We start from the raw sequence: 9,968 nt of genomic DNA on the forward strand, positions 1-9,968 counted from the left end.
AAGATGGTCGCCCTGAGAAATGCCTCTCTGCATAGTACTTAGGGTTTTGAATGGCTACAGCTTTGTGGTGTACATATCCTTTCTCGGTCCTGCTCCTTCCTGCTCCCCCACAGACCTCCACCTCTTTTCTTGGGCCTCAGGGAACCTAAGGCTCTGGTTTTCACCTTCCCTTCTTCCTCCCCCCTCCCACCTCTGCTTACTTGCTACAGTACTACCCTGGCCAGCCCCTGGTCCGGAATTTCCTTCATACCATGGATGTGTGGTTACGGCGGCAGCAGAGGAAGAGTATACCCTATGTCTCCTTGGGAATGGCCATGAAGAGCTGGAGAGAGGTGAATGAATTTCCTTGGCTGTTGGGTTCCATCTTTTTTTTTCTGTCTTTTCTCTTTTGGTTGGAATGGAAATGATTTGCTTCCCCATCCCTGGCCTTGTGTCTGTATTCAGATGGGGCTAGGAGAGCTTGGAAATGTCTTTCACCTCCCCCATCACCATGTACCTCCGAATCTCACCTGGATTTCCCTTTCCTCTTCAACGGCATATTTCAAGACACTCCCATGCGTGGGGTTACATCTGCAGTGGGGTGAAATAAAGGATCTTGCTGGAGCTTCATTCCAGTGCCAGTAATTCCATTTGGTGGCTCAGATGTTGAGGTGGGGTGGAGAAATACTATGTTTCTGGGGTCCAGCAGGGAGGGAAGCTTCTCTGTCTGACTGTGTATTAAGACTTGCCTTTGCTGACCATGTCCTCCCTTATTATGGTTCTTTTTTCTTGACCGATTGCTTCTGATACTCCCACGCCTCAGGATGTACTTTTGCCCAGGAAATCAATCTGGGTGGGCTGCCAGGGAAGCGAACCTCACTTCCGAGGATTTCCTTGTTCTCTCTGGATCCTTTTCCACTCGCTGACGGTACAGGCAGCTCAGCACAATGAGTACCTTCAGAAGAAAGCAGGTGAATGCTTAGCTGAGCCCCATCCTTAACCTCTGACTTCCCTCCCTAAGAAAAGGAAGAATGAGCAGAGCTGTGGACAGAGGTTGGGAATCCAAGTGGTTCCCTGGACTTACCTGGTGTCAGGAGTGGGATTTGCCATGACCCCTCTTACATGCATGGAATTACTGGTATCCTGAGTAGATAGCATAGCTGAATATCCACTGTAGCCACACCCTGAGAGAGGAAGATTCCCAGAGATCAGAGACCCCAGCCTTTAGGCAGGCTAAGTCTAAATAATGCCACTGTAATAGCATTTGTCATACTTTTTAAGACTTGAAGGGATGGAGATTCCATGGGTCCCTTAGTAACACAAGAAGTAGTTAACCTAGATCAGTGGTGGAGTATCAGAGTGGCTGGGATGGGGGAGGGAGAGCAGGAAGTGGGAGGAACCACTATGAGACTTAACTCTAAGTAACAGGCAGGGAAATGGCTTTGGATTCTGTAGAGAGAAGGGGTGGTGGTGGAAGAAATAAAGGAGAAAGTGAGGTGCATTTTATTGAGCAGGGACATGTCCTTTTCCCCAAAAGATCCCCAGGAAGTCCTCCAAGCCATCCGAGGCTATGTGAAATTCTTCTTTGGCTGTCGAGAATGTGCCAAACACTTTGAGCAAATGGCGGCTGCCTCCATGGACCGAGTAAAGAGTATGGACGATGCCGTCCTCTGGTTCTGGAACCGGCACAACCGAGTCAATGCTCGCCTAGCAGGTAAGGGCCTGGTCTGAAGAGAGACTAGATCTCTATGGGAGAATGGAAGGCATGGGAGAAGCAGCAGATTCCTGGGCAGAGGTTGAGAGAGATGGACCAGTCCAATACTAAGCCAGAAGCTATGCCCTCTTGACTCCTACCTTCTTTGATAGCGTATTGCTTTACTTTTTTCCACTTTTATTGATGCCTTTTTTAAAACACTAAAGTCCTATACCCAATATACCACATGCCACAAATAGAACCATCCCTTGTAACAAAGAAGAACAGCTAGTCATAATTCACCAACACAAAGACCAAGTCTGGTAGCATATGCAACACTTTAAACCTGTGCCCTGCTTAGAGGAGGGAAGACAGCCTTACTTTAGAGCTGGGCTACACTGGATCAGTCATTTGCCATCTGCGTGCCTTTTGTCACCTCTCCTATATGGGTATAGTAAGAGGTGAATGCACTTTAAGGCCTGGAGGGCAAAGGCAATAGATCAGGAGATTTTCAGCTTTGTTATGTCATGAATCCATTGAGCAGCCTGGTGAAGCCTGTGAACCCCTTCTGAGGATAATTATTTTTTAATTCATAATTTAAGGAAATGATAAGTTTCAGTTAGAGGTTAGGGAAAATAAAGTTGTAATTATTTTTTTCTAAGTTCACAGACCCCCTAAAATCCAAGGGAGGTTAGTGAACCTGAGTTAAGAACTCCTACCACATGATGGAAGAAGGGTCTGGCTTTGCTTCTGGGGCACATGATAAGCAATGGAGAGCCAACCTTAGGGCTCTGTGCATGAGTGGGGGTGAGGGTGGAGAGATATAGATGTGGTATTTGATGATCAGGGATCCAGGAGGTTGGAGGCGCTGAATACGGCAGCAGGTGGTGCGGGAGCCAAAGCTTCCATCTAAATCTGGTGGGGCTTGAAAAGCTGACACGTGCCTGGCTTCTCTGTCTGCCCTGCCTTCCTCCTCCCCTTTCCACTTGTCATCAAATGCTCCATTTAACCATCTCCACCCCTTGTGCATTCCATAGACAGCCACCGCCCCAGAAAGGCCTGTGGTCCTTCCATGGAGGGGCTGAGCAGCAACAGGCATGAGATGCTTAATCCTGCCACTAGAGGGTGCTAGCTCTAGTGTTTTATAGAGTGCTCTAGCTTGAGAAACTAGCAAAGACCAATGGGCCAGTGCTGAATTCTGTGGCCAGAACCCTGGTTCTAGAATCAAGAGAGAACTTATTTAGGTCTGGCCTCAGACACTTACCAGCTATGTGACCCCAGTCAAGTAAGTCTCAGCCTCTGTTTTGTGGTGGGTGAAAGATGAAATGACTGAGCAAATTGAAGGTTTGCTCTTCTGAGCCTATCGATTTACTAAGCAATGTGTGCCAGTGGCCTAACAAAGAGGTACCAGACTTTCTCATCTTAGTCCTGGACCCCCAAATACAGGGGGAGACAGATTTTTATACATTAAAAATCATTAATCAAATAAGACCAATTAAGTTGAAACAATACATTAGGTAATCTGATTTCTAATTGGATGAAAGATTAAGGACTTTCCAAGTTGGGAAGGGGAGAGCAAACAGGTGTAATTCCCTGAATTCAGAAAAAGAGGTGTCCCACTTCCCCCCCCCCCACCAAGTAGCTGTAAACACTCAAAGAACATGGAAACAATGATCAATATAGGGCCAGTTTTTAGGTGGCATGTGGGTTGATTGAGATGTACAATTGTGAGAAAACTCCTTACATCAGTCTTTGGATCTGACCCGGTTTCTGGTCAACATAACCGAGGTCCTTAGTTAAGGGTGTCTAAATAGCAGGGAGAAGTGGTCCAGCTCCCAGCTACTCAGGGCTAGGTTTCAAACAATGCAATAAGGTTTTCTCCCAATTCTTATAATTTTTTTTTTTTGGTGAGGCAATCAGGGTTAAGTGATTTGCCTAGGGTCACACAGCTAGTGTCAAGTGTCTGAGGCTGGATTTGAACTCAGGTCTTCCTGACTCCAGGGCCAATGCTCTATCCACTGTGCCACCTAGCTGCCCCCCAATTCCTATAATTGGATAAAGTTTTCACACAAGACAGAAATTGGACTAGATTCATAATTGAATAGAAAGGGAATTGAACTAGCTCCAGAATTGAGTCACAAAATGGAGTCAGTGTGGTTCACTCAGTTCCTACAATTAACCATTTGCTATTCTAATCCCTTCAATTCCCTCAATCTGCTCCAGTTTCCTCAACTACAAAATTGCGATCATAACAGTACCTACCTCCCAGGGTGGTTGTAAGGATAAAGTGAGATAATATTTGTAAAAGCAATTATCACAATGCTTTTTAGTGGGTGGTATACAAATACTTATTCCCTCACTTCCTCCTACTCTCTACTCACTGAGAGAAGAGAAATCTGCCCAGGCCTTTCTCATCCCTTCTTCCTACAATTTTCAAGTTTGTTTGTTTGTTGGTGCCTTTATTCACTCAACAAACATTCACTTATTAAGTGACTGTTGTGTGTCAGGCACTTTGCCGAGTACTGGTGATATAAAGAGGGCACAGACCCTTTTGTCATGGAACTTACAATCTAGCAAGGTGGAAAACTATATCACAAAAAAATTATGATGTAAGGGAGAATAAGATCCATGTAAAGGAAAGGTCTAGACAAAAGGCTATGATAAATACAAGAATTTCATTTAGAATCACAGACTATAACATTGTAGTTTTAGAGCTAGAAGGAACCTTAGAGGCCATCAAATCTGACCCTCCTACCCAACCCCCATTTTACAGATGAAGAAACTGAGGATCAGAGAGTTTAAATGACTTGCCCAGGTTCGCATAGCTTATAAATACCTGAGGTAGGATTTGAACCCATGTCTTCCTCAATAGAGAGGAAGAACTGAGTTTGAGAATTGCCATGGAGGTGACTAATTAGATAAAAGTTCACAGATGGCAAGGAGGTTTTGAGCTGTGGTGTCTGAAGAATAGTGGTGACAGTGACAGAAGCATGCAGACTAAGAGGAGGCTGAGAAAGTCTTAGGGAACAGGTGATTTCCTTATGGCAGCCTAACTTAGTGAAGAGAGCACTGGAATTCCTAGTTCCAGTTCTTTCAGTGCATCAATATGACTTTCAGCAATGAGTCATAGAATCTTAAAGTTAGAAGGGGCCGCGGAGGCCATCAAACTTGACTTCCTACCCATTATATTAATCCCTTTGCCAGAATTCCTTACAAGTTGTTCCCTAGCCTCTACTTACATACTTTTGGTGTTGGGAAAGCAAATCACTTAATTTTTTTGAGATTCAGTTTTGCCACCTGCAAACTGGAAGGAAAACCCCGATGTCTCCGTTCCTCACCTCCTAATATGATACCAAATGTGAGGGCCAGTGAGAGATCCTCTTTGGAGCTGGTGTGTGTGTATGTTTGTGTGTTGGGAGAGAGACTGGTGCCATCTCACTACTCCTCTGCCCCCTTGAAGAAAACACAACATACAGAAATCCAGAAATGGGAAACATAAGTTGGAGGACCAGCTATTTCCTTTACAAAATGACCCTCCACTAGACAAAAAGGGGGTCTCATAAGATTTCTTTGAAGAATAATTTCCCCTAGTGTTTTTAAGTTAGGATTCATTTTTCAAAAATATTAATAATACTGTCTCCTTCTGGAACACACTCATGGTATAAAGCAAGGTACCTTCATTTTGTGATGGGAAAATGGCATTGAATTCTGAACTTGGAGTCAGGAAAAGCTGGATTTGAATCTCACCTGAGACTCTTACTAGCTATTTCACCCTAGGCAAGTCACTTAGCCTCCTTGGACCTTAGTTTCCTCATCTGTAAAATGAGGGGGTAGAACTGGACAACCTCTAAGATGTTTTCCAGCTCTAATTCTATCATTCTGTGTTCTTCCCAGGGAAATAGAGGGAGGAGAAGGGAAATGAATAAGAATTTATGATGTGCCTACTGTATGCTCGTCATTGCGCTAAATGCTTTATAGATATTATCTCACTTGATCCTCACAACAACCCTTTAAGGTAGATGCTGTTATGATTTCCATTTTACAGTTGAGGAAATTGAGGCAGACAGAAGTTAAGTGGCTTGCCTAGGATCATACAGTTATTAAGTGTCTGAGGCTGGATTTGAACTAGGGTCTTTCTGACTCTAGGTTCTATCCACTAAATCACCTAAGCTTCCAGGGAGGGAAGTGCTTAGCCTATGTGGCAGTCTTATGATACAGAAGGAAAAAAATAAATCAATCAACAAGTATTTTTAAATATCTATTCAGCAAAGGACACTGATGCTCATAATAAATGGTCTGAAACTTCATCCCTGAATTATAGCAGCTATTGGGGTCCATTCTCAAAAAGAGTAAAAGATCCAGATGAGAAAGTCAGGTAAAGGATGTATCTGCTGGCCATGAACAGGTACCCTTCCTCCATACCCACACACAGCCTGAAAGGAGCAAGTGAGACCTTCTTGTCTCTGGTCCTCCTTCTTCCCCTACCATCCTTTAAGACATCACCATCCCCATTTCCACTTGGAGAATAAAACTTGGTGTCTGCTAAGTGAAATGATTGTAGCTGGGTAATAACAAGGTGCTTGGGAGTAATAACGGTTTTAATTCTATCATCCCTGAAAGGAACCTTAAGATATCATGTAATCCAGTGCCCCCTCACTTTATGGTCAAGGCCCAGAGAAACAAAGTGATTTGGCTAAAGTCAGCCAGTCAGTCAGAGGCAAGACCAAAACTCAGGATTCTGGACAATCCAATGCTTTTTCCAGGACATCATGATCTCTTTACTTTAAAAACAGTATATAGTTGAAATAGAGAACATTAAAGTAAATTTCCCTAAGAATAAGAGGAAAGGGTTAGCAGAAAAACAAATGGGGATGAATGGACAATCTAAAAATCCTGATGACTTAGATGGAGATTTATGTGGCAGGTACCATGCTAAGGGGTGGAGATACAAGTGGAAAAAATGAGACAGTCCCTGATATCAGGGTGCTCACACTCTAATTAGGTGAGACAACACATAAAAGAAAGATCAGGGATGGGGCCATTAGAAAGTTCCAGAAGTCATATGGGCACATCAGTGGATCCTTAGGTTTCATCAGGAAGTGAGATGATAGTGCGGAGGATCTGGAAGGTATAGAGGGGAGTGGTAAGGCCTGGAAGACCTTAGGAGGTAGTGACAGAGCAAATGGGAATGCCTCGTGCTTCTTCAGCTCCCTAGAAGGAGGAGTTGGAACCAGAGCCAGTCCATAATGATGATCAAATTTATAGTTATATAGCAGTTTCAAGCTTGCAAAACAGTTTTCTCACAACACATGAGGCTCAGAAGGTTGCTAGGCTGTCAGAATCAGGACTCCCGTTCAGGTTTTTAGACTCCCTGGTCTTCTTTTCCTGGATGTCAGTGGGTCACAATTCATCTTCCTGTGTACTTCTTTCTCCAGGTACAGCTAGTGAGGACCCTCATTTCCCTAAGATCCAGTGGCCACCAAAGGACCTATGTGACTCGTGCCACAATGAAATCCAAGGAGACCCTGTGTGGGATCTAGGTGCCACTCTTAAATTTTTGAAGTCCCACTTTTCTCTTTGGAACATCGTCATCGACCGTAAACGGTCTGTGGAAGCCTTGGTTGGCTCTGGGAGCTGGCACAGAGAGCTGGAGAATCTTACTTCCTCCCCTCTCGCTGAGCAACCAAGTCCTACAGAGTCACCGAGAGAGGAAGATTTGAGAGGAGATCAAAATGAGATTTCAGATTATTTGTTGGCCTGGCTTTTGGGGAGTAGAGTTCCATATATGGTGAAAAAAGTCATCTCAACAGAGAGCGATGGCTTGACAACAGAGTTGCCAGAATATTCCCGTGTGGAGGAAATGAAGGAACTCCCAGAGAAGCAGGCAAGAGAAGACCGAGATGCCCATAATGATAAGTCTAATGAAGCTAAGTCCCTGATCTCTGACGATGGAGATAGATCTCTGATCCTGAATGATGGAGCTGAGCCCTCGAACCCAGATAATGAAGCCCAGTCCCTGATCCCGTATGGTGGAGCTGAGCCCTTGATGCTGGACCACGGAGCCAGTGAGCTGTTCCCAAAGCCACAGGTTGCACAGAAACTGACCAAGCGAGACACGTTGACCCTGCAGCTGGAGGAAGATGCAGACGAAGTCAAGCAACTGTCCAGTTTCTACAAGAGAAAGGTGGGAGCTAGGGCCCAGCCGGGTGGCCAGTGGCTGTGGATACTTAGGGGGAGCTTCTCCTACCTGGATGTTGGTCTCTGCATTGGGCTCTACTCCCTGTCCTTCATTTGTCTCATAGTCATGTGCACCTATTTCCAGGAGAGGATGAAGGCTCGAAAGGGCAGAACCAGCTACTCTTCAGCATGAGCTGCAGAGATCACATTAGAGGAATGAGAGTAGAGTGGAGGGGCATATCTTCTCTACCTCCTTCCATGGTTTAAGAGCTCCCAGATGGTGAGGGAGTGGGGAGGGGGTGGGGAGTGAGAAAGACCACAGCACCAATGACCCTCTGTGGATAAAAGGGAGGGATGCCGGCTGGAAGGAAATGTCACTTGAAGGTGACTCTGGGTCAACTTGAATCTGACAACAGTGTTAGGAGGTGAGGTAGAGGAGGGCACTGATGAAGGAAGCACTCTGCACTCCTTATCCCTGTCATAGCTAGGACTCGGGCCATAGAGGAGCATTGAATGAAGGGAATTCCATCAGTTACTGATCTTCCTGCCACAAATTAGTTTTTAGACTCCCTCAAGCCCCCCATGTGGCCCTTGCTTCCCCACCTCCACCTCTCCTAGCAATGTGGGAGAATGGAATCATTGCTTCTATGATATGCCTCCCAGACATTTGTTTGAGGTCTGGAACTAGGGGGAGACCTGAGGCTGGATTCCTCTTGAGCTGCCAGTACATCACTTTAGAAACACCAGGTCTCTTTCTGAAGTCCTAGGCCCTAATATTCGAATGCCCCCAACACTGAAGCAAGCTTGTTTCTTCCCTTCCACCGACAGGAGAGTGCTAGAAGATGAGGAGTTTCTCGGCAGTATTGCTATGAGCCTTTGTTCCTTCCTCTTCAGCCCCAAGGACCCTATCAAAAACTTGGAACCCTGGACACTCTTGGATTAATAAAAGAATGAAGAAGAAAAAAAGCCATAATTCAGAAGTTCTGGCCCCCCAGTGAAGAGGTCTAGTGCCTTGCTTAGCCACTGTGGGGTCTGGTCTGAGATTGGAACCTGGGAGTTTCTGGGGTTATGCAGCTTTCTTAGGTGTAGGTTTGGATGTGTGTGTTGGGGGGATGGGGGAGGTTAGAATGGAGTAGAATCCTTACCTAGGTGGGTTTGCATTTCCTCTGAAACCCTACAGATACACTTGCTGCTAGCTTTCTTTCCAAAGTAATCATCCTTCCCAAAGCAGCACCTTCACCTTGAGTGCCATTGAGAATTCACTGGTGTTTGCTCATCTGGGGGTGGGGGTAGGGGGCAAAGTTGCACCAAGGTTGTGGGTAGAATTATTTGATTAGGTAGCAAGGGGGCATGGTGGGGCTTGCAGGGTGTTGGGGGTGCACTATAATTTATTTGTGGTGGGTTCTGGGTGGCTTGGTATATAGCTGTGATCATGGGAGAGGGAAGCTTTACACCAGAGATGAGAACTCTTCGCAGGAAGGGAAAAGGCTCGGGAGAAAGTCATTTGGCTTTCTTCCTTCTGTTGAGCTAGAGCCTTGTATTTTGAGCTATGTCCTCTTGTATTCATCTTCCTGTTTTTCCTCTGACAGTGACATGGGGCATTGGTTGACTGTATATTGGGCTTGGCTAGCAGGGTTTCCTCTCCCTACAGACACCAGGTTCTATATTGGTCAAATGGAAGGATGGGGGCAGGAAGGAAGAATGCAGCCTGAGTCTATGAAATGCCTATCTCAGCTGGTGATTTGCAGAATAAATTATTTTTTGCTAAGGCAAGTGTTTGTGCATTATTTGCCTTTGCTGATGAGAAAAAGAGAAAGCATAGAACGCATCTGGACTTATAAAATAGAAATGACCAACCTCGATGAAACTTGCTGCCTCTGGAATATCCCACTGTCATCCTGGGGAATCTACAGGTAAACTTGGGAAAGAGAATCACTTGGCCTCATCCTAGCCCCTAGAACCTGGTCTCTATGGTCGGGAGTTGCTATGACACTCTCTAACCTAAGCTGGCTGCCCAAATGACTATTTTACTCAGCCTCTAGAGGGTCATAAAATCGTAGATTAAGAGCCAAAAGTGACTTTAAAATCACGTTTTCCAATCCCTTCATTTCATGGATTG

The 9,968-nt window shown here is 45.3% G+C and overlaps 1 protein-coding gene across 2 annotated transcripts in view; it reads left to right on the plus strand.

Annotated features, from left to right (window-relative positions):
• QSOX1 (quiescin sulfhydryl oxidase 1) overlaps window positions 1-9,622 on the plus strand; it is a 54,489-nt gene extending 44,867 nt beyond the window's left edge. For both annotated transcript variants that reach the window (XM_027868420.1, XM_027868419.1), the window contains exons 9-13: window positions 210-332; window positions 803-950; window positions 1,517-1,693; window positions 7,108-7,856; window positions 8,678-9,622. In XM_027868420.1, the coding sequence (XP_027724221.1) occupies window positions 210-332; window positions 803-950; window positions 1,517-1,693; window positions 7,108-7,856; window positions 8,678-8,695 (1,215 nt within the window). In that variant the 3' untranslated portion in view covers window positions 8,696-9,622. The remainder of the gene's footprint in view (window positions 1-209; window positions 333-802; window positions 951-1,516; window positions 1,694-7,107; window positions 7,857-8,677) is intronic.
• Window positions 9,623-9,968: the final 346 nt, after the last annotated feature.

Source organism: Vombatus ursinus, unplaced genomic scaffold (genome assembly GCF_900497805.2).
Source record: "Vombatus ursinus unplaced genomic scaffold, bare-nosed wombat genome assembly UNPS02014789.1, whole genome shotgun sequence".
Taxonomy (NCBI): domain Eukaryota; kingdom Metazoa; phylum Chordata; class Mammalia; order Diprotodontia; family Vombatidae; genus Vombatus; species Vombatus ursinus.